General features: G+C 33.5%; 1 protein-coding gene across 7 annotated transcripts in view; it reads right to left on the reverse strand.

Annotated features, from left to right (window-relative positions):
- SCAF8 (SR-related CTD associated factor 8) overlaps positions 1–25,036 on the reverse strand; it is a 185,990-nt gene that overhangs the window by 90,164 nt on the left and 70,790 nt on the right. For 4 of the 7 annotated variants that reach the window (XM_076002848.1, XM_012759855.3, XM_012759853.3 and 1 more), the window contains 8 exons: positions 23,790–23,890; positions 21,026–21,139; positions 19,526–19,682; positions 17,442–17,575; positions 15,584–15,728; positions 13,660–13,728; positions 9,767–9,985; positions 6,865–8,996 (listed from right to left, as the gene is read on the reverse strand). In XM_076002848.1, coding sequence (XP_075858963.1) covers positions 7,537–8,996; positions 9,767–9,985; positions 13,660–13,728; positions 15,584–15,728; positions 17,442–17,575; positions 19,526–19,682; positions 21,026–21,139; positions 23,790–23,890 — 2,399 coding nt within the window. In that variant the 3' untranslated portion in view covers positions 6,865–7,536. Of the gene's footprint in view, positions 1–6,864; positions 8,997–9,766; positions 9,986–13,659; positions 13,729–15,583; positions 15,729–17,441; positions 17,576–19,525; positions 19,683–21,025; positions 21,140–23,789; positions 23,891–25,036 lie in introns of those variants that run through there. The other 3 variants (XM_012759849.3, XM_012759847.3, XM_012759850.3) reach the window with 1 other exon arrangement.

Genomic DNA, 25,036 nt, shown 5'->3' on the forward strand with positions numbered 1-25,036 from the left:
TGATGTAAAGACATAGGAGAAAAGACAGTCACTTGATGATGCAGGCAGATATTGGAGTAATGCATCTAACAAGCCAAGAACACCAAGGATTGTTGAGAACTGCCAGAAGCTTGCAAGAGGCAAGAATTCTCCTCCAGAGCGTTCAGAGGGTATGGCCCTGCAGAACACCTTGCTTTCAGACTTGTAGCTTCCAGAACTGTGAGAAAATAAATTTCTGTTGTGTTAGGCTCTCCCATTTTTGCTATGTTATTACAGCAACCCCAGGAAACTAATTACACAGACCATACATTAAAATCTACCTCTCTAAAAGAGCATTTTTTAATGTAAAGCACGGCTCTGAAGTCAGCAAAACCTGGACTCAAACACCTATGCAAAACCAAAATTGTATGACATCTTTGAGCTTGTTTCTTCGTTTGTAAAGAAGAGATAACAAAGCCTACCAAATAGGATATTTCTGAAAATAAATTATGTAGAATGCCAGTCACAGAGGTTACAAATGTTACTCTCACCACCTCCAAAACCCTTCTCTCCTGTAATGAGAATGCATTTTAACCTGTGGCGGCAGACTACTTGGTCAGCAAAAAGTACTATATGAGAAAAGGGTGCTGTAATTAAAATAATATTAAGTAAATTTTATTGAAAACACTACCCTAAATGAAAACCTTGACAGTTTTGCCACTTAGAAATCTCTAAATCCCTACCTCAGTGTAATCACAGTGATATGAAAAATACAACCCTCTCCTCTAAAGAATTTGACGCAATTTTAATCTCCCCAGAAGATAAATTCTTAAATGGTAGTTTACACTTTCAAAGATTATTTTATTTTATACAAGTCTTATTTTACTAAAACCCTTGCTAATGTGACCTTAGTTCAGTAATAAACAGACTCGTTATTAAAAAAAGCTTGCTCAAGTGCAATAACATTTTATTTCATATAATAATCATGAGCAAAATAATAATTACCTTTGCTAGGATTAGTAGAAACATAACTCACAAATTTGATAAACATGTTCCTTTTATGTATGGATTAGCCAATAATATGGACACAATGGTCAGAGTCATCTTCTAAGACTCTGGAAAGAGTTATCAAAGGCCAGCACCACAACATACTGTGGATTAAGTCTTATATGAATATAACTTTAGTGACGTGAAGACTTGAAGAGAAAGAAAACCTAGAATCAGGTTATATATACTATTAAGTAAAAGTACTTGAAATTACCCGTTGCCACCAAGGAAAAAAAGAGTCTCTAAACTCTTTGAATTCAAGTGGTGAATGCTCACTCACTTGAATGCTTACTATATGTAAAGATAACTTTACACATTTTAATTCAAACCATAGAATACACCAAAAATAGGTGTTGTACACACAAGTAAATTGAGCACTAAGTTTTCACTATACTGTACATACAGTAAATAAATACTAAAATTTAGAAAGGAGCTGCCAAAACCACATCCTAAAATATAAATCACAAAGCATTTTAAAGGATAAGAGTTTAGAAATTGTTTAATTTGTAGGAAAAAGTGTTTCCAAAAAGAAATCTTAATTAACATCAATGCAACTCAAACCTGCCCCCAAAACAGTGAGTTACTGAGAAAGTGAACAGTATTATGTCATGGTGTAACCTTAAAAAAAAAAACAAATCATGAAAACAGGATCTAAGAAAATTAAGTTGAAGTGATTCTTTAGTTATAGGAAAAGGAGATAGCCCAATGTATGCTTGTACCAATGAAAAGAACTTTAGTGTTTAACTGCAGCCATAAGGATAAGCCTGATGAGCCTTTTTGTTTCTCTGAATATGTATTTGCCTTTTCTAAAGAGAAAAGAATTTAATATTTGGTGAGCATCTGCCACATGTCAGGTACTTTTATTAGGTGGCATACACTAATTTTGAATTGAAACACCATGGTTTCAATCTTTGCTCCAATATTTACAAGTTATGAGACTTTGGGAAGGTACTTAAATCTGTTACTTAGGTTTCTTTTTAGTAAAATAGATATTAAAACAACTACCTCATAGGATTGTCATAAGAATTATATTATGCAGGCAATACAATTATCCCAGTTCCTATCACATAGTATATGTCCATTAAATATTAGCTAATATTATCTTTAATAAAAATCTAATCCTGCAGATTAGCTATCAACAAATGATGCTTAGAAGCTCAGTACCTAGTCCAAAGCCACACATCTAGCAATTGTTAAAGCCAGTTTTAATAACCCAAGGGCGATAAAATTTGCGTGGTCTTAAAAAGTATTCCAATAATGTCTTTCCTTCTGCTTCTCTTAGTTTTCTTCCCCAACTGGTCATTTATAGAACAGAAAATTTTTTTCATACATGCAAGATAGTTAAATGCTGCAGATGACCTTAGAAACCGCTTAGTCAAGGGACAGCAAACTACTTTCAACACAAATAACAAATCCAATTGATAGTCCTTGGCTGGAACATGGGTCAAAAAGGAGCCTGGAGTGCTATGAGGAGGAGGATTTGGAGGCTAATTCTAGGAAAGGCAGAAAAATAAAACAGTGATAGCTGCTTGTAAGGGGGTTAGGAGGACAGGAGACAAAGAGTACAGGACAACCAGGTGCTATATATCTGCCACTGCTATTTAAATGTTACATACTCACTAAACCACCTCTTGAGCTCCATGCAAAAGCACTCAGTTTACTACCTGAAGCATCTAACATCTCTCACACAAAATAAAGTTATCCCATTAACACAATTCTATCTCCAGATATACTATATATTTTTTACAAATTACTTAGACTATATCTTCTATCTCTCCTCTAAACTTTAGAACAAGGCAGAGTAATTCTAAGTGTACATATGGGATAAAAAGAGCCTGCTGAAAAGAAGGGAATTAAGTGGAAGGAAGAACAATGTCTGAGCAAAGCTCATGCACAAATAAGCCACAAATCTGTACTAGTTTTTGATGTGAAATTCACATCTACACAGTCCTACTAATACTACTACTTCTAGACTTTGATAAATTTAACACTTACAATTTTGTTTCAAAGAGGCTATTCTATAATTAATGCATTTAATAACATGATGTCCAGTAAATTTTTCTTTGAGGTACCATATTAAAAAGTTTCACTTGAGTAAAAAAATACTTCCTACAAAACCAACTCATAAGCTTCCTTCCATCCCTTTCTTGCTGTAATAATTTTTAGATTAATGTTTGAATTTAAACCACCTGTGAAAACTGACTTCTCTACTTTTGATCCATCCTCCAACACCAATGACCACATTAACTGTATGCTTTGTTGAAACATTAAAAGTAATTTTATATTTTAATTTTAAAAAATTTTAAGAATCTCGAGTATATGGTAAAGATTTACATATTTTAATATATCAAAAATGGTGGTATGTGGGGATTTCATAAAACATCCACACCCATAAATTAAATATATGTAATTTATATAGATGTATTACCCCAGAATTATATAGATTCTGTATTAGTAAGTCTATGGTGACCACTTCCCACACCACTCCAAAAAAATTTTCAAAGAGTCGCACAGGTGATTCTGTTATACATTTCCGGCTTAGAAGCACAGAGAGATTACACCTCAAATTGTCTCAAATATGCACCCCTACTTAAGGTATGTCTCTCTACCAAAACAATTTGTGCCCACTAATTTTAAATTCTAGTTAAGTTTTGCTGGATCAAGGCATCTTGTTTTTAAGCCTCATTAAAAATTATAATAACCATTTTTTTTTCTTCAGAAGTGAAAAATAAAATTTTTTGTGTTTATAATTTAAGTTATAGTTCAAAAGATATTTTAATAAAAAACCACAGCATGAACAAATATTTTTAATTCTGTCACACTGTAGTATTTATGATTACTTAAAATAATTTGGAGTTTTATTTTGCCTATCTTAAAAATGAATATAAAGATACTTGCTCTCGCTTTCTATATAAGAAAAATACAAATTTTTGAGAAAATTAATATTTTCTTTCTTTCAAAGTTAAAAGCCATTAAAACACTTTATTAATATAGCACCCAGTAATAATGATGAAGGCACATAAAGTATAACAAAATTACTTTTAATCAAATATTAAAATGCTCTTGTTCATTAAAGGTTGTGCCCATCTAAAATATATAAATTGAGAAAAACATTAAAATACTCTCTAAATCACTTAAGGATGTGTGTGTATACAAAAGTTTATATTAGTAGGAAATTTATTCAAATTTATTCAAACAGTAATATCCACACATTCCTATTAAACTGAATGCCTAGCTCAATAAATACCACATTTCTTTGATTCTAAGGTATTTTTTATATTTTGACATCTCTGAAATAGGGATGTGCTACAATCAATGGCATGTCATATTGCAAGCATTTTCTATTTCTGAATGGTGCTTCTTACAATCAATGGCACCTTATATCCAATGAAATAGTGTTTATTTAAAAAGTACTTTTTCAAATTAAAAAAGGTGACTTCTTTTTAAGTGTAACAAAACTCTCTTCTCAGAACAACCCTAAATATGTGGTTCTGTAAACTATCATCTTTTATGAGTGAAAAATAGCAAATAACTGTAATGAAGCAACTAAATTCTCAGGACAAAAGGAACTGCTCTGTTAAGGATGTAATAGCTTAAATAAGGAATAGATTTTATCAATGAAATACTATATGAAGTTACTTTCAGAGTTTTAAACGATTAAGATTAATTTCACATTTCCAATATTTTCATCTGCCAATACCTTCCAAGTATTTGTCCACCCTATATTGAAATAAAATTAGAATAATGGAGCATTCTACTACCCATACTATGATGCAGATAGGCTACTTTACTATAAAGTAAGTTTCTATCTACAAAATAAATGATCAAGTACAGTATATACACTTATGCTAAGAACAGAAGCCAACGTTTAAGGAAATGTTTAGAGAAAAAAAACATTTAAAAATTAATGGTCCCATTTACTAAAACTGCAGAAAGTCACATCATTCTAACGTGTCACAAATTAAAACTCTAGGTAATTTGTTGTCTAGTAGTTATTGCCTGCAGCACTTCAAACCACTGTATTAAAATAGGTTATTTCTTATTTTGAATTCTAGTGTTCTAGTGACAGAAATGTGACAAAAGCATAAAAAATGTGATAGGTGGGTCCCATGCCAAATTTACCAAAGGAAGACAATGAACTTTTCTATCATTTAAAAAGTGTTAAATGCAATTATCAGTTTTAGAAATTCAGAATGAAGATGAACACTCTCCTTTCACTTAAATACTATATGACAAAACGAAGTAAGAACAAGCACACAGTAATTTCTTTTCAGCTATTTTAAAAAAGTGTCATCACACATTTCCAAGATGGGTTTCTAGATATAGTACTGAAAACTGATTAAGTAACTGTCACCACTAGAGTCTTCAAACCAGTGCCAACTCTTGTACATATTTTGTTTTCAAGCACACACAGGACCAATGGTGATAAAAAAGCTTGGGACCAAAAATCACTGAAAGTCTCCCATTTTTTTACTATTACTTAATCTAAGTGAATGTCACTTAATTTTAATAATGGTAAATGCAAATAAAGTAGTTTGAGAGAAATCTTAGCCGGTAAAATTTTTTTAAGGACAAGGCCAATTTTTCCTGAACATTAAAACTTTGTACCCATGTCACAGTTTTGCCTAATTAACCTAAGGAAAAGATCTGAAACCAACTCAAATTATTGACTGAACTGAATTACCTTGGAAATAAACACCATCTAAATATCTCTACCCATTTCTACTCTCACCTACTTTTCCAAATAACAAAGTAAGTAACATACTTCTGTTCAGAACTTGTAAGTAGAGGTCTTTTATTTCTGGCCAGGCATCTCAAAGCTATTATAGCTCTCAAGATCACCAGAGGTAAGCAAATTTTAAATGGCTGGTGTGCTCTATCAGTTTTTGGAGGCTTGACAAAGGTAGTTCAGAAATTTTAGATAAACAGAATAAATGATGAATTGTTGGAAATGCATAGAAAACAAAATCAATATTCATAGAATCAAATAAAAGCCTTCCATTAGAAAATAGAAAACACTAATGGAGATATATGTGTGTGTGTGTGTGTCTGTGTATGTATATATATATAAAACCCAAAGGGGAACAAACAGCAAATAAATGAAATAAATGAAAATGAAAAACAAATAAACCAACCCCAAATTTTGCTCCTACTCAGTTTACCTTGGAGGTTGCAGTATTACACAGAGCCTACAAAGCACACGATGGATATTTTATACCTGGTATACAAATTAATGTCTTTAAGTCCACCAACATCACTATACATTTTGAGCAATTAAATTCACTTCAGGCACGTGACCAAAGGACTTTAGTACTAGTACTAGCTATGCAGAATAGCAAAAATATAGTGTGAAACAAAGCAATGCAAGCATTTAGGTGAAATTTGGCTCCATGCTAAATCTGGCTTCATGCTTAACTATATTAAAAAAGAATTGCCAAACTGCCAATGTATTTCTTTACAGTATTTCTTACTTTACCTTCATCAAGACTAACAGCTTTAACTACGAGCAATGTTAATTAGCCAAATTTCTCTAATTTTCTATCAGGTTTTAAAGAATATTTTATTACCTAAACTTTTTCAACTTTCTCTTTTCTCTGTATGTGCATGAAGGTAGACATACAGAGAAAGAAATAACAACAACAAAAAAACTATGTATGATTTACACAATAAATATACATGGACAATACACACTAATGAGACTGCATGATTTTTATAAAGTACATGCTTTTTCCACCACACACCTCTTCATTGTTGTTATAAGAGTAATATAGAAAAACTTTTGCAAAAATTGAGCACATGCTGCTAATAATGATTAAGGGTTTTAAGAATTTGTAGGTTAAAAAAATACAATTCCTAGAACACTGTTATCAAACAAATAAGTTTTATTGGCATCTAAAAACAAAATTCACCCAACATTGAAACGTACTTTAATATTTATATTGTTGTTTTCTTGTTTCTTTTTTACTCACTGCAGTATGAGGAACAAATCACAAACACTTACTTTGGAGAAACAGAGACCATAGTGTAGATTTTACAAAATCACTTTTTAAAAATCTCTGTATTGTGCTCCTCAAATATCTAGAGCCAGTCTTTGCATAAAATATCACAGCTTTGTCTATTACCTTAAAATTCTGCAGCAGCCTAAAGATATGGATAAGATATACCACCACTTGCTATTCTGAAATATATCTATTACCATATCCAACCTAATGATAGTATCTAAAAAATTCTTTCTTCCATAGGAAGTCTCTGACAAGCTGTTATTCATTTCTTTGACGTTAAAAGAATCTGGGGGCAACACTTATATTTTATCAGAAAAATTAAAAAAAAATGTTTACCTACCATGTTCATATTAAGAACAATGTCTATACAAGTCAGTTGTACAATTATTTTAAGAGAAAGGTGAACATGAACATCAGATTAACTTAATTCTGGCAGACAAAAGTGAACAACTATGGTCCAGTCAGCCATTAATCTATTACAGAGAGATGACAACTTTACAAAAGGTATCTTTTACCTACTGAGTGATGATTATGTCCCCTCAGTTTCTGTGCTTTCTACCACTGGTTCACTTTCTATATCAGCAACTGTGTCACTCTTCTCCTTGTTTATCTCACTTGAAGATGTCAGTTTTTCAAAAAGTTCAGGATCACTCTGTACTGGTAAAGGTGGTGGCTGAGCATGTCTCTCTGTATTTTCACCATTAACCTGAGGCACATTATCACCTTTTCGTTGAGAAGTGGCCCCTTCGAAATAATCAAAAACCCGAGGAACATGAGGAGGGGGAACCCAAGCGTTTTGAATTCTATCTCGTCCAAGACGATTTCCATTCACTTCTCTGCAGAAATCAAAATCTCTGTCATCCCTATCCCTTTGCCTCTCCCAGGGTCTTCTGCGGTCATCAAAATCTCTGTGAACTTCTTGTCCAAATCCTCTGTTCCAAGGACCACTTCTAGGATCAAAACGATAGTTTCCAGACCGAAATCTACCTCTTTCTTCATGTAAGCCTTTTGGACCACCATAGACAGGTAGAACCCGATGCTCTCTTTCATCAAAATCTCCTCTATGCCCCCAGGGCTTCTCTGGATTAAAGCCAAAGTGGTCTCTTCGACCAAGATGATCTATACCCGGCCTCACAAGATTCTCTCTTATATCTACAGGTGGTCTTATAAAATGATCCCTACCATCTAATGGAGGCCTTCCAGGACCTTCTCTTGGATCAACAGGACGCCCAACCATATCCCTAACATCCACAGGGGGAGGTCTACTAATGCTTTCTCTGCTTTCTATAGGAGGAAAACGGTAATCTCTATCTCCTTCCTGTTGAATGTTATCATTCCCAAGTGGTATCCTTTTTTCTGGGTTAGTAACATTGTCTATACTTTGTCTTCCAGGAGCTAGAAAAGGTCTTTCAGGATGACTAAAAATATCTCCTGGAGGAAAAGGTCCACGGGGTGGTGGATGAAGAGCTGCATCAAGTACTGATGGGGGAGGGATTCCACGTTGGGGTGGTATACCAGGCTGTATTAAAGGGAATCTTGGTCCAGGTGCCTGTGGTATTAGTCCTGGACGAATGTCTAACATTGGTATTGCAGGCATCCTTTGACTAGGGATATTTAAAGGGGGTAAATTTTGATGTCCAGCTGGTGGCTGTGTTCCCAGAAGTCCAGAAGTATTTGGAACATTTGGTGGCTGTACTCCTATAAGTCCAGAATTGTTAGGTATATTTGGGGGTAGCACTGCCAAAAGTCCAGAACTACTCGACACACTTGGTGGCTGTATTGCCAAAATTCCAGAGTTATTCAGAATATTTGGTGGGTGGGCTCCCATAATCCCAGAACCACTGGAAACATTAGATGGCCGGACACCAAGAATTTCAGAATTACTCGATACATTTGGTCTTTGGACTCCCAGAATTCCAGAATTGCTTGTCACATTTGGTGGCTGGCCTCCTAAAATTGCAGCGTTACTTGGAATATCATTTGGAATCACTAAAATGAAAAGAGGAGAAATAACCCAAAAAAACAGTCATTGTGGTATGAAAAGGAAACTATATTTATAATTATTAATGCTATAAATTTCCATTAATTAGCTTAGAGTTAAATCAGCTACTTGTATCCCCTAAGAATCAAGGTATACTAGATATTAAACAAAAATTGAAGCTTATTAATACTACACAGAGTGAAATTTAAATATTGAAATTTAAGTGGGGCTATTACCTAAAATCTTTACATGAAAACTTTTAAGTTAAACAAAAATGTCAGGTATTATACTGATTCTCCACCTTTAACAAAAATCTTTCTAAAGCATGATTCTTAATATACCAATAATGGAGCCATTAAAAAAGGACTTGTTTTCAAACACCATATTTATCTTCTAGATCTAGCTGGATAATACCTGATAGACATTAAGTTCCTGGTAGAAGTTAGTTACACCTAATACTTGCTAGTTTTTATTTTCCCTTAAGTATACAGATTTTATGCAATCTTATTTTGACAACACCACACTGAAGTAGTCCCAAAACATGAGAATGTAGTAGGAGTCTTAATGGAAAGTATCTGTATTATCCTGAACAGAATGTCATATTTTTAAATAGAAATTTTGGGACATAGTGATCTCTTTCAAAAAATTACAGTATTTCAACATTGTGTATTGAATTGGTTACAAATGCATGTCACCCCAAAATTAAACACCAATTCAGAGATGTAATGCTTATGATTTAATTGTATTTGTAGGGTTGTGTTTATGTTATTTGTTTTACCTGATCTGGTGTTTTCACCAGAAGAAATCTGGTGGTCTATAAGATGAGGTACTTTTTCTTCAGGCTCTGCTTGTTTAGTTGGAGGATTAAAAACATTTCCAGCTGGCAGAGCGGAAGTAGCAAGACTGCTGGCAACAGCACCACCTGGTATAACAATGCTACCAAATCCAACATCTTTCACAGTTTCTGGGGTCATGGATAATGGCGGCTGCACTAAAGCTGTTTAAAGATGAGAAAAATATATTTCAGATTTAACTAGTTACTCAATTCATCTGCTAAGTTTTCTGGCAGCTTGAGTGTTTAACGCATCTGTATTACTGAGCACTTTATATAATTATTATTGCTCAAAATGATAAATAAGTCATCATGAAAAGGCTAAATTATATTTAAAAAACTTTACTTTTTAAAAAGAGGGAAACTCTACAATTTTTAAAAATATTTTCACCAACAATGTTTAGTAAGGACCAGTACTTAAAAAGTAAATTCTATGACATCAGTAGACATTCCATAAAAAAAAAAAAAAAAGTAAATTCTAGTAACAATAGTACTAATAATTTTTCAAGGGTACCAGATAAGTGAATATCTAAATACACAGAAAAAAGTAGTGTAGACTGGTACGTATGTATGAGAATAAAAAGTTGTCCAATCCCCTTGAAATAACAACGTACTATTATTGTTACATCCTTACATCCACTACCTTTTGTTCAAACAAGGTTAGAAACTCATCACATGAGAATATGCGAGGTGCACTATAAATATAAAGCTATAAAGATTCTGTTTTAAAGAATGGGTAGAAAAGTCCCTAAATGTATATGTCATTTATATGTTAAAAAACTTAATTAGAGGAATATAAAATAGCTATACAATTATAATTTTTAATCGAATTTATGTCACAGAGAATACTATTAAATCATACTTGGAGATTTTAGGAAATGTTTTATCTTCACATTTAACACTAGATTACCTGGACAAACTGTCAGCATATAACAGAGCTGAGCTGTGATGATGTATGGGAATTATGAAAATTAAATGAGACAGTGAAAGCAATTTGGGGAGCATCTGGCACACCAGTATTTCTCTTTATTAATTGGTCTCGGATTTTCCTAAATTAAGAAACTAGCAAGAAATAATTGAGAGGTAGGTTCTAGGAAAAGTCTTTGTGAATGGTGAATTCAGAAATGACTCCTGAACACTTTGTCTAATTTTCTGAAAGAATAAAGTTCTTTCTAATCAACCAACAATACCAAAAAGGAAAAATCTTAATGATATCTAAACATTGAAAGGGAAAAGAACTTAAGAATTCAAGGAAAATGAATTAGATTACCAAAAGTTAAAGTCTCTATATCATATACACTCTTTATAACAAAGGCCTTTTCAGCTCTAATTTTCAAGGTAGGCTTGTTTAAAATACTGAAGATTTGTTTAGAAGCCTGGAGAATTACTGTAGATAAACAGCAGACTGGAAGGAGAAAATGAATAACAGGGTATTTAACACTTCTGAAATGCCCAACAATAGGAAAAAGGAAATAGAATGGAGTAAGCCAGAGGTCCTCAAACTTTTTAAAACAGGGAGCCAAGTTCACTGTCCCTCAGATCGTTGGAGAGTGCACACTATGGGTCCGGGACGAATCGGCTCCTAAGCAGGACAGGTAGCTGCGGCAAAAACACCCAGCTGGCAGGATAAATGTCCTAGGTGGGCAACATGTGGCCCACGGGCTGTAGTTTGAGGATGCCTGGAGTAAGCTAATAAATGTCTCTATATATTAACTTTTGAGTTGATTTGCATTCCTTTTGAAATGTCTACTCTAATAAAGAAAATATAGATATCAAAAGGAGGTAGAGGCTGGGGTGCACATTCCACAAAAAATAAACAAAATGAAAAGTCACATATGAAGCTACGAAGAGGAAATTATTACTTCAGGTAACCTTGATGACAGTAATTTGATTATACATCCCTAGGACAAAAAAAGCAAGAGAAACCTTAGCCTCATCCAGTAGTCTTGTTAGCAGTAACATTGGTCTTACTACTTTTAAACCACTGTGTGTGCGTATACGTCTATATTGCAGGTTAGTCAAAATAAGCAATCATGTTAGTGTTTTCTGAGGACAAAGAAAACAGCAAAGAAATCTTAGTTTCATCCAGTTGTCTTGTTATTGGCAGTAACATTGGTCTTACTACTTTCTAAATATTTTATGTATGTAAGTCTATTTTATAGAATAAATATAAACAATTGTTTTCAATATATGAGAACAAGAGCAAGTATAAAAATCAAAGTAGCTAAGTATTAAATTAAAAAGTCCTGTAATGTTAACTGTTTTTATAAATAGTGTATATTCATATTTTCTTTTTAAAATATGTATTTTCTAGTTTTGTCCACTAAAAATTCCTATACTCATTAAAAACCCAAGAAAAATGAAAATCTAGTACCCAAATTGTAGTGTCTAAATACTACACACTTCATTTGTGAAAATGGCAGATTCTCAGACTGGAGCAGGAAGACACAGATTAGTCTGGAATATATTGGACCAAAAAGCTAAGCAGCTCTCAGAAACTAATGTAGTCAACTCAAAATGATAGAAAAGCAACATGAAAAGTCTCCCACTGTCCAAAGATGAAACAATTTGAACTTCAAAAAGAAAAATGAACCCAACTGATTGGAAGCAAAAATCTATTGATCCATAAACACTAAAGAAACTAAAGGAGAAAAGAAGAGGACGGGAACATGGGAGCAGAGAGAAGAAATAAGAGAAATCATCTCCCCTCTTCAGTCACTGGATTATCACTGGAAATATCCACAGAACTCATTACTCTGAAAAATGACAATTAAGGGAAAGATTTAGTACCTACTCTGGTTTTCCCATATAAACTAAACTTCATGCGTAACTAAGTACTATTAATTGTTAAGAGAAAGTTCTTCTTGATAAAAAAAAATTCTAGGTAAGAAATGTGCAAAGAATTACAGATTTTAAAAGACCACCATGTACAACTAATGAAAAGTAAATTCAAGCAACAATGATCAATGGATGAAACCATCATATGAAACTTGAAAGGAATTTTTTTTAATGACCAGGTTCCACTACCTGAATGCTCTGCTTCATCATAACATCATTAAAAATGGAACGAGACACCTAGAGTGAACCTTAATGTAAACTAAGAATTTTGGGTGATAATGATGTGTCAATGTAGGTTCATCAATTGTAATGTAGGTACCACTCTGGAAGGGATATTGATAATGATAGGCTGTGTGAATGCCTGGGGGCAGTGGGTATATAGAGATTTTCTGTATTTTCTGCTTAATTTTGCTGTGAATCTAAAACTACTCTCAAAAAATAAAGTCTACTAAAAAAAAAAAAAAAAAAAAGTGGGACAAGAAGGCAATGCATATCTCCTGATATTAACAAGCCTATAGTTAGACTTTCTTTTTAAGGTATTCTTGCAAAAAAAGTTGAACTGAAACGTAAGCAAGCATTTGCTAACTTCCATTTTACATGAAATTCAAAGAGAGGAACAAATTCGATACCACAAATAAGAAAAAAACCCAATCCATTATTTGGGATCTTGTATACAGAACTGAACTGTTTCTTCAAGTCATGTATGATTCAGAAAAGGGGGCTTTGGGCAGGACTGCACTAGATTATGACATTTAATAAACAAAATACAACACAAATATGATGGGAGGACCTTCTTTAAATTTTGATAAAGCAATCATAAAAGGACATTTTGAGACAATCAAGCAAATATGGATGTCATGATACTGTTAGTTTTTTAGAAATCATCTAACATGCATTTGTCTAAAAACTTTCATAATAAAAAAATTAATAGTTCACCAGAATGAGAACCAACACACTAACACTACCATGAATAAAGAAAATTCTAAAAGTAGAAAACTCACACGTTGGTACTACTGGTGGAATCGCAGGGGGTGGTACAACAGGTGGGGGAACTGGAGGTGGCATGAAACCTATGTGGAAAAAGAAGCCCCCCCCATAAAAGAGCACAAGAAAAATTACTTGTTTTAAATCAAAGATCTCAATAGCTACAAGTGAAATTCCACATTCTTAAAATGGTCTTTTATTACCATGATCTTGTACTTATGGATACATCATTTTAAAAATGCCTTTTATATATGATACTTTATCTGATCCTTAGTAAGGCAGGTAAAGCAGAGAGATCCTAATCATAGGCACATCCTATTTATTAATATTTACTCATTCAAGTCCTGTAGCATGTTCTATAATGTTATAAAATCAAATATCAACAGGAGCCAGGTAACCCTGTTTATGCCTGAACAGTGACTGCATGGGGAAAGTTAAACATTATATTTCAAGCTGTTGATTACTTTATATGTAATAATGTCATCTGGCAAATATGCTATTTTATTTCTTTGACACATATGCTGTTTACCCACTAGATCAAAATATCTTCATTAGCCTTGCATGAGATATTATGTTTTAAGAATTGAAATAAAACTTCGATATTGGCTTTTTAATGATTTTCAATATCAAATGATCTAACTATAAATCTGCTCCTCTGCATTTTTTAAATATAAAGCCACCATTAAATTTAATTAGAAAACAGTTACTAAAAATAAGGAATATGTGATTTTTCAACAAATTAATAATACTGACTTTATAAAGTCTATGTGGTTTGATTTATGAAATAATCATTTAAAATATCTTCCTAAATAAATTTTAATTTTCAAATCACACAGATATAGAAAGTAATTTTTCAATATTTAAAATATAAAAAAGATGTTGGGCATGGTAGCTCAAGCCCGTAATCCCAGCTACTTGGGAGGCTGAGGCGGGAGGATTGCTTAAGGCCAGGAGCTTGAAACCAGCCTGTACAACATAGTCAGAGCTTGTGTCTGTCTGTCTATCTCTCTCTCTTTATATACAGATAAAATTCTTATTAAAATCTATATCAACTTCCAATCATGTATTAAACCACAATTTAAAAGTTTTATATTATATGACAAGTAAATTACAGCCATTCTCAGATGATAAATTTATTTTAGTCTTGCTGACAGTTTTTAGGAACTCTATCTAATGCCTAAGAACAAAAACTACAGAAATCAAAGAACAACTTTTCTTATGATAGGCAAATCATGAGTTCAAAGAAAAAAAAATTAAAAATATATATATTGTCTGATCCCTTGTATCTCTCCATCATTTTTCTAACCTCTCATGATCTAAAACTAAAAGCTCTTATCTCAAACTATATAAATAATTTATATGTATTTAGTTGATAAGATATTTAGTTGATAAGTATTTAAATAATCTATAGTTTTTACCTAGAAACACTAATTCAGGGAACTTTTGTTTATCAGTATTTTATTAGGTCAAAAAAGTATTCCAAATGCTCTTGGCCTTTTAAAATATAATTTCAAATGTCAAAATGGAACCTAATGATTTTTAGGAGGGACATTCTAGAAATTTCAATGCAAACTTTCTGATGAAAGGGTGATAATTATGGGTAACTTTCAAATAAAAACTTCAAAATAAAATTTACATTATCTTAAGAGTAATGATTTCCAATGATTTTAAAGGAATTTCATTTCTTTTCCCTGTAAGTGCTTCTCAGCAATCTTCATCCTCAGAACAAATCAGAAATGAAAACTCTTCCAGTCCTACCATAGACCTAATGGAACAGAAACAGAGATTGGGCCCAGCAACCTATGCTTTAAGCAGCTCTCCAAGTGCTTTTGATGTATGCTTAAGGTCTGAGAACCACTGCTCTATAGCAGTTTTACCTGGAAAAAAGAACTTTAATGATATTCTAAACAGAGTTCAAATATTAAGACTAAAATTGCTTACCAGGTGGTGGCTGTGAAGGGTTAAAACTTGCTCGTAGAAAAGGAGGTGGAGGGATTGGACTGAATCCAGGAGGAGGAACCGGCATCGACACGGGAAATGCGGGTGGGACTAAACTAACTGTAGGCACAGCTGGAGCCACTGGAATCTTTGGTGGATAGAAAAAAAGTCCACTGATCAGTTTATTCACCTGCAGTGATTAAATCCTGGAACAACTAAAGGTAAATTATTTCTATTTCTTTTTTAGGAAGGTAGCAAATGGCATTTTATAGTTTTTTTTTTCTTCTTTCTTTCCTTTTTTTTCCCTAACCTGTGCGTGAAGCTACTTAGGGTAAAAGCAAGGCAATATTATTCAACAGAGTTTACTTAGAGATTGTGAAATCTACCTTACATTTAAGACATATAAAGTAATGGTCACCTAGTTGAATACTGAATATCATGATCAATTTTAAACTTCCATCTCCCACTAAGCTTAATAATACCTACTTATGCTATGCAACCTAACTATCATTAGGAAGCATGTCAATAAGAGCTTTAGAATATCTCATAAATTTATCTCTAATTCCAGCATAAGTATCTTTTGCTCACCGTAGGTACAAAAAATCCCAAATATTTATCTATACCATAGCTTTACCTCTTTTCTGAACTCCACCATTTCCCAATTGTCCTTCCCAAAAGAACTCTTTCCCACAGTTTTTCCCATTCTCAGACAATGGTAACTCTTATCTTTCCATTTATCAAACCAAAACTCTTGCCTCTCTGCTTTTGAGCACAACTTTAAATCCAATCACGCCAGAAGTCCTACAGTCATACCTTAGAAATAAACCTAATATCTGACCAGTTCTCATTACCTCCACTGCTAGCGGTCTATTCTGAACCACCATCACCTCTCACCTGGATTGCTATTAATACAATTGCCTTTTACCTGGTCTCCCTTTTATCAAAGCTCATTACAGCCTATTCTCAAAATAGTAGCCAGTGCAATCATTTAAAACTGTAAGCCAGATCAAGTCACTCCCCAACTCAAAATCCTCCTCTGGCTCCTCATTCCATTCAGAGTGGAAACCAAAGTCCTCACAGAGGTTTATCTTCAACTAATCTGCCTCTCGCTGGCTTTACTCTAGCCTACTTACTGTTCCCAGAACACACCAAGCATGCTCCCAGCATAGGTTGTTACCTATGCCTGGAATGCTCTTCCTCAGATATCCACATGGTTAATTCCCAAGGGCGTTGCTCAAATTTCACATTCTCAATTAGGTCTACCTTACCACTCTATTTAAAATTATAAGCACATACCCAGGCATTCATGATTAGCCTCACACTACCCTTTTTCCTTCCACAGACTCTCATAGTCTTATTTATTTTACATTTTCTGTCTCCTCTATTGAGAATGAAAAGTTCAAAAGGTTGGGATTTGTGGGTTTTCCCCCACTGATGTGTCACAGACCCAGCACTCAATAAATATTTGTTCAATAAACAAACATTTAAATATGAATGAGATCATTTCAAAAATATTGTTTTCAAAAAATGTTTGACTAAACTCATTAAAACAACTTATTGTCCTGTCAGTTTGACTTCTCAGAAAACTATGAATCTAAACAAAAAAAATTATTCAAGTTCTCAGAAGTAATACTTCCATATTTACATTTATTTTAAACTTAATGTGTTTAGTACAATGATACCAGAGCATTCGCAACATTTTTTAAAGAGATTAAAAAAAATTCTTTTGCCTAAAACTACTGACAAATATTTATTCTAATTTGGACAATTTCCTCTAAGTTTTATAAAGTAAATACATGAGTAAAAACAGAAATGTAAAACAACACATTTTACAAAACGAAACAAACCACCCAGCACTAACCTGCAACATAGCAACAGGTGGAGGGAAAACCTCTGCCTGGGTTGTGACCACTGTCTCCTTTTCAACTGGAGTTGGACTCTGAGTTGTCTGGACCGTCTCTTTAACAGGTTCTGAACTTTTCACAGTTTCCCATTCTAAACAAAATATTTGATATTGATTTCCTTTGGGTTGGTACAACTTCATTATTTTCTTCTACATATATTCATTTCACATCTAAGTCTTTCATCTACCTTGGCACCTCTTTAAGATATATCCACAACTGTCGGTGCCACCCTAGATTATTGCTCAGATAAATCTGATTAGGATACCAAGGGTCCAAAAGAACATGACACGTGAGACATAAATAAAAGATACTAAAATATTAATCTAAAGAAAACACTTAGAAGGGATATAATAGATGTGTATCTCAATGGCTATCTGATACATGAGGAACCAACCTTACTCAATTTTTTTAGCACAAGGTACAACAAAGAAAGACCAACTAGGAAAGTATTAACCCAATACAGAAAAATCCTTCTGAAAATACAGCTACCCAGAATTAGAACAAACAAGCTCTCATGGTTCCTCCAAGGTTTCTCTATCTCATTCAAAGTAAAGATCAAGTAGAACTACTACGATTTATATAACTTTGCCTCTCTGTACACCTCTCTGCCTTCATCTTCTACTACTCACTCTGCACTCACTTTGCTTAAGCTATACTGGTCTCATTTTTGAACTTAGCCTTTGTACTTGCTGTTCCCTCTGTATAGAATGCTTTCCCCAGATAGCTACATGTCTCACCCCTTCATATATCACTCTCTCCATTAGACTTTCCACAACCACATAATACCTCCACAGCCACACTGTTCCATCTCCCTTCCCTGATTTTTCTTCTTAGAACTTAACACTGAAGTACTATAGAGTTTATCTATTTTGTGTTATCTATTTTTTCCCACTAAAACATGGCTGGCAAACTTTCTATATAGTATTTCAGGTTTTATGGACCATATGTTCTCTGTTGACACTATTCAACTGATGTTGGAAAAAAAGTCACATAAAATAATAAGTGAAATGGCTGCATTTCAATAAAACTTTATTTACAGAACAGGCTACCAGCAGGATTTGGCCCATGGGCAGTAGATTGTCAACCTCTGTGCTACACTCCATGAGAAGGAGGATTTTTGTCTAATTGTTTCACAGCTATAATTCCAGTTCCTAAAATTAGGCCTCACACACAGTAAAAACTAAAATTTCTATTGAATGAATGAATGTCCTGGAGAAAAAGCTGTGTGTGTGTGTGTGGGGGGGGGGGACTGATAGGAAGAAAACAACTGAAAAAAATGTTCAAAAGCTTAACATTGGCCTGAGAAGTAAAATATTCTGAAAATTAGCTAATTTTGTTAAACAGAGCTACGATGTGAAGAAATAAGATATCTATCATATTTTAGTTCTTTTCCACATGTCAATTTTAAGATTTCTTACTGGTTATAACTACTAATCATTTTAATTTTTTTGTGTTTTTTTTTTGTCAACCACCTGGCCAACTGGAATAGCTGCTAACCATTTTGTAAATTTATAACTTGAATCTTTCAAAATAAAGAGACAAATTTTTTAAAAGAGAAGGCTAGATGATCATTTGGTATTCTAGAAGACATTCTAGAAGGTATTCTAACACTGCATGAACCTGAACCAGAGCTCTCTAAACTAAGCTTCTATTACTGTTATTGCCAATATGGATACTGTTCAAAATAACAGGTGGAGTTTTTCAAAGAAGCTTCCCAAGTTCTCAGTTCCCACTTAAATTCAATTAGAAATATTTAGTTTTGAAAAGCCTTTATATACACAGCTGTACCTTACATATCAAAAATTTTAAAAAGACATACATGGAAAATGCTACATTTATAAACTTCTAATCTATACTTTGATCCCTATGAAATAAGATCCATTAAGTATATATATTAGACACAGTAATGTTTCTTTTCTCTTTTTTGGGAGATAAATCCAGAAAATAAAATATACACAATTTACCCTCCCACCCAAACTCACTTCAATTACCAACTTCTAAGAATACTTTTTTAACAATAAAATGACCTCAGGGTTCTTACCAGTATTTACAGTCTCCTGATCAATCATGCCTCCTTCTGCAAAACCTTCCAAGTCATCCATTTTAACTTTTTCCCACGGTATATATGTAACCCCAAGATCCACGTCCCAGAATTGTTTGTATTCTGTTTTTACACCTTTGTTTAAAGCCCAAGCAATCTATAGTGAAGGGAAAGAGGAAAAAAGGAAACTCATATACATACTGTAAAAACAAGACAAAAAGTTAACAAATAAAATTAGTTGTAGAAAACACTTGTGCCTGTAATCCCAGCACTTTGAGAGAGTAAGGAGGGAGAACTGCTTGATGCCAGGAGTTTAAGACCAGCCTGGGCAACATATAGCAAGGTCCTGTCTCTAAAAAAATAAAATAGCCAGGCATGGTCACTCATGCCTTTAGTTCCAGCTATTTGGGAGGCTGAGGCAGGAGGATCGCTTGAGCCCAGGAGTCTGAGATTGCTGTGAGCTGTGGTTGTACCACTGCACTCCAACATGGGCAACAGAGAGAGACCCTGTCTCTAAGAAAACAAACAAAAAAAGAAAACAGTAGGATGGGCAAAGCTGAAAAACTAATAGCAGTGAAGAAAATGTTTTCCATGTATCTTCTGTTTTTGCTCATTTTTAAAATTAAACCTGCATTAGAGATAATGCTTACAATCTGGGATTTATTTACACTTTTTACTTCAACTCTAAAATGACACACATTTCTAGAAACAATCCAAATCTACTTTTCATCATTAAAAAAAAATCAATCTACATTAGTGATAATTAGGAAAGTAATAATAATTCAAGCAAAACCTTTTATTTCAGGAAGGAGACTGGTGATATTTTAGTTTATAAAGAGAATATATCTGCCATGAAATGAGAAAAGATAAGCATACATTAACTATCTTGAAAGCAGTTACAGTTTTTAATCCAGTCGCAGAATTTGATGGAATAAATTATCTCAGAATAGCAGGAATGAAATTGTGAATTAATCACCAGAAATAATGGAAAAATACTCACTAAATTCTAAGTGTAAAGACTAGGAGGAAAATAAAAACATACTTACAAATAATCCCTTGATATACTAATCCCTGGTATAAATAAAAAAGGATTTAAAAAAAAAAAAGAAAACTTAATAATATAATTAGGGGGTATAATTAAGAAGTGCTGGGAAGAAAAGTGAATGAAAAACAAACATGTAAAAATGAAAAAGTTCTGCTCATAAAATGGTGCCCTGGTCGACTCAGAGAGCTATGGCAAGGGTGATTCAAGGAACTGTGTGACTCAAGTTTTGGTTATTGGACTTATTTTACCTGTATCTAATTCTGTAACTCAACAATACTGAAATAGTAAGTTTCTGATGAGATTTGTCCATAACATTAAAAAAGATGAATATAATATAGGGACATTCTAATAATCCAATAAAACAAGAGCATGTGAACCCTTCCCACAAAAATCTTACACTTTAACAAAAAAGACATTAAAATTAAGATATGCATTCCCCCTCCACAAAATCTCACCTTAATGACCTTGGACCCAATTTTATATGATCCAGAACTAAGTTTCTGAAGAGCTCGAAATGCATCTTGTCGATGAACCATACAAACATAAGCACAGCCCCTGGGCGGAATCATCTATTTAAAAAAAGAAAAAAATTTTTTTTGAAAAGAGTATAAAAGAATGGAAATTCATTCGGACATTTTATAGTTTTAATGAAATAGAACATTGACTAAAGCTCAAATTCAATTTTGATAGGTTACTGAATTGTTTTCCCCTTTCTTCCTTCAGCTGTTTATTGGTGCAACTAATGTACAATTAATTGTTTTTAAAAAAAACCCAAATTAAAACCTAATTAAGTCTCATTCTAAGACACAATATATGTGAAATCTTAAATATCACATGTCAGTTTTTTGAACACAAAATAAAGACTATTAAGAACAAAAATGTGTAACTACATATATACAATGAATGCCACCAGATTAAAGGAAAACAATATTGCATGACCAAAATATTTGAGGACAAATAATGTATTCCTAGTATTATTTCAATTTTTCCAAATATTGCATTGAGTAATGTGAGGAAGCTTTTTGTTTTGGGGAAGTATCTTATCCTAAATATAAAATCTATAATTTGTAACTGATGATAAAACTAAAACTTTTTAGTTTTTTATAAAACTTTATTTTGTTCAAGTTATTTGAACAAAAGTTTTAACATGAATAGGAAAATAACCTCGGTATAAAGATATGAGACTGACTTACAAAGCATTTAACTACCCCATAAACTACCAGATCATAAAATTATCCTTAATGTATGAATTCAGAAAACTATGCACAGCATTTCAGTTTCTTTTTGAGAAACTCAAAAGGTGTTCTATCACTTTATTATTACTTAACACCTAATAAGTTTTATTTGTCAAAATAAAAACTTCTCCTCAGCCTTGATAACACTCAAGCTACTGTCTTTTTAAACCAGATCTCTTAAAAGGGACACTTATCTAAACCCTAACATTCTTCTTTTATTTCTTGCAATATAATAGCTCCAACCCCTCACCAACTCACTGAAAATATCCTCTTCAAACTCACCAATAACCTACTAAATGCCATATTTAAGGGACTTTTCTGTCTTCAAACTCCCCACAAATAAGTGAATGGGTTTATAAATCTTCCAACAACTTTTCACATCCTAAATTTTACCAGTAACCATTCTGTTCAGTTCACAAAATAACTTCGTGTTTATTATTTGTAAATAATAATATGCTCTCAAAAATATGCAATATGAGAGGGGGTAAGGCAAACAGATGTTCAAGGGACTATGAAACAAGAAATACTACAAATACTATAAACAAGAAAATCCAAAATGTTACTGGGATACAGGGTGGTTTCAGAACAATGATTCCTGGCTGTGCATCAGAATCACCTGTGTAACTAAGGCACTCTGCTAAGAGTTTAAAGATACTGAGCATGGACATTCCTAATTTTTCAAATGTCAACATTTATTTCTGATATGTAGCTAGCTAGGGCCAAGAACCAGTAGTTTAAGGGTAGGGGAAAATCAGAAAAAAATCTCAGAGAAGTTATATGATGATAGACTCTGAAAGATTGCTATATTCTGACAGGTCAAATTTAAAATGAAAAAAAGCAAGAAGTGTATAACACTCTTGTGTGGAAAGAAAAATCTGAATTACCTAACTTTAAATATTCAACCAATCGCCTATTATCTGTGTAGCTCAAACAAATCACTTAGTTTCTTTATTGGAAAATAATAGTATCTTAATTAAATTAACCAACTTCTTATGAGGCTCCAACAAGATCATACATACTTGAAAGTAAAATACAAATGGTTAAACTCAATTCAAATGAAGAATGCTGTTATTAATACAGAAAAGTCAAGTTTGGCCTTTTAAGGAATATTGGGAATTAAGACTAGGAAGAAAAACTGGGCAATTTTCTGGTAAAAGGTCCAATAGACATCAAAGTATAACAAAACAGCAAATGAAATCAGAAGCCTAATGAAATCCAGTTCTCAAATGAATGACTACAATACATTTCATTAGTTAATTTTATTTCACTACCTGCAATTTACATAATGGGAGGAGACAGAAAGCAAATGATTTGTAAATATAAAAACAGTCTAAGGCTGTCTGCCCCTCAGGGAAAAGCAACAGGCCTCAGAAAGAATGAAATGCATATTCAAAGAAAGAGATTGGGTGGTGCAAAATCAGTGAAAGAATCAAGTTAAAGAGTGAGATTATGTTCAAACTACCACCAATTCCCTGGCTATCCCGTTTTTTCTTGCCTAGCATTTCCTTTGTTTTATAAGAATGAGAGGGTAAGAGTGAGAAAAGAAAAAACAGGCAAAAAAACCTAGAATCCAAAGTCCAGTTGTATCTCCACCACAATGTACAGTGCTCATTGTGTAGGTGATTACAAGTCTTTAGGACTCCGTTTCCTTATATACATTTTTTAAAAAAGGAATTAAACTAGATCACATATAGGGTTTCTGCTAACTCAGACATTTGATGTTTTTAGGAATCAAGTACTACACTGCTGTAAAACCTCCAAGAATATTCTGTTACAATTCCACTTAAAAAGAAATTTAATTAAGAATGGAAACAGCACCAAAACGAATATATAAATGACCAAAGTATAACAATCCTTGTATAGATATGCATTATTAAAGGCAGATACTACTGAGCTAATTAGCAACAGAAATGATTCTTTGTATGAGTGAAAATTCCCTCTCTTTTTATTAACCTTAAATTATTGTTTAAGAATAGGTACTTACATTGATGGATTCAATTTGCCCAAACTCTTCAAATAGATTGGTTAAATCTTGCTGTGTTGCCTTCTTGTCCACCTGACCAACCCAGAGAGTAGTACTACATACTGCCAAGACATAAGAGACAAATGACCTAAATCACATATACACAGTTATTTCTTTCAAAAACAGCTAAAGAAAAAGCAATACTACCAATAGATTAAATTTAAGACAGTATATTACAAGTACTTGTTAATGAGCACTTGTATCTGTTATGTTTAAAATCAACCAAACTCTTAGATATTCACTCACATCTCTGCCAAGTACACCACTTGTGTGTCACCTGCTCTCAAGCTTAGCTATACACTTGAACCACTTGTGGCTGCTAGGGACCCATTCTAAGAGATGATGAGTGGTATGTAGTATAAGACAGCAGTCCCCAACCTTTTTGGCACCAGGGACCTGTTTCAAAGAAGACAAATTTTCCACTGATGGGGGAGAGGATGGTTTCAGGATGATTCAAGCACATTATATTTATTGTGCAGTCAAACCTCTCTACTAATGATAATCTGTATTTGCAGCCGCTCCCCAGAGCTAGCATCACTGCCTCAGCTCCACCTCAGATCATCAGGCTTTAGCTTCTCATAAGGAGCATGCAACCTAGATTCCCTCCCACACAGAGTTTACAGTAGAGTTCACACTCCTATGAGAATCTAATACCCCTGCTGATCTGACAGAAGGTGGAGCTTATGTGGTGATGTAAGTAATGGGGAGTGGCTATAAATACAGATGAAGCTTCACTCGGTCACTGCGGTGACCCCTGCTGCGTGGCCTGGTTCCTAACAAGGCACAGACCACTACTGGTCCATGGCTTGGGGGTTGGGGACTGCAGGTATACAAAAGACTAGGAACTGGGAGTTGTAAGATTCCCTAGGTGATTACAATGTGCAACAAATTTCAAAACCACTTCTCACTGCAATCTATCTGTGAACCTTTTAAGTGTCCTTCTGTGCTGGAATGATTACATGTGCAATAATAGCATTATCACTACAAAAACAATGTGCATATCTTAATTTAAAAATACTTCATTTCTAAAAAATGCTGACACAGAGACAAAAAGTGAGTACATGCTGTTGGAAAAATGGCACCAACAAACTTACTTACAGCAGGGTGGCCACAAACCTTCAATTTGTTAAAAAAAAAAAAAAAAAAGACTGGCAGTATCTGGAGCACATAATAAAGGAAAGCACAATAAAATAAGGTATATGTATGTT

The sequence above is a fragment of the Microcebus murinus genome, chromosome 5 (genome assembly GCF_040939455.1).
Source record: "Microcebus murinus isolate Inina chromosome 5, M.murinus_Inina_mat1.0, whole genome shotgun sequence".
NCBI classification, from domain to species: Eukaryota; Metazoa; Chordata; class Mammalia; order Primates; family Cheirogaleidae; genus Microcebus; species Microcebus murinus.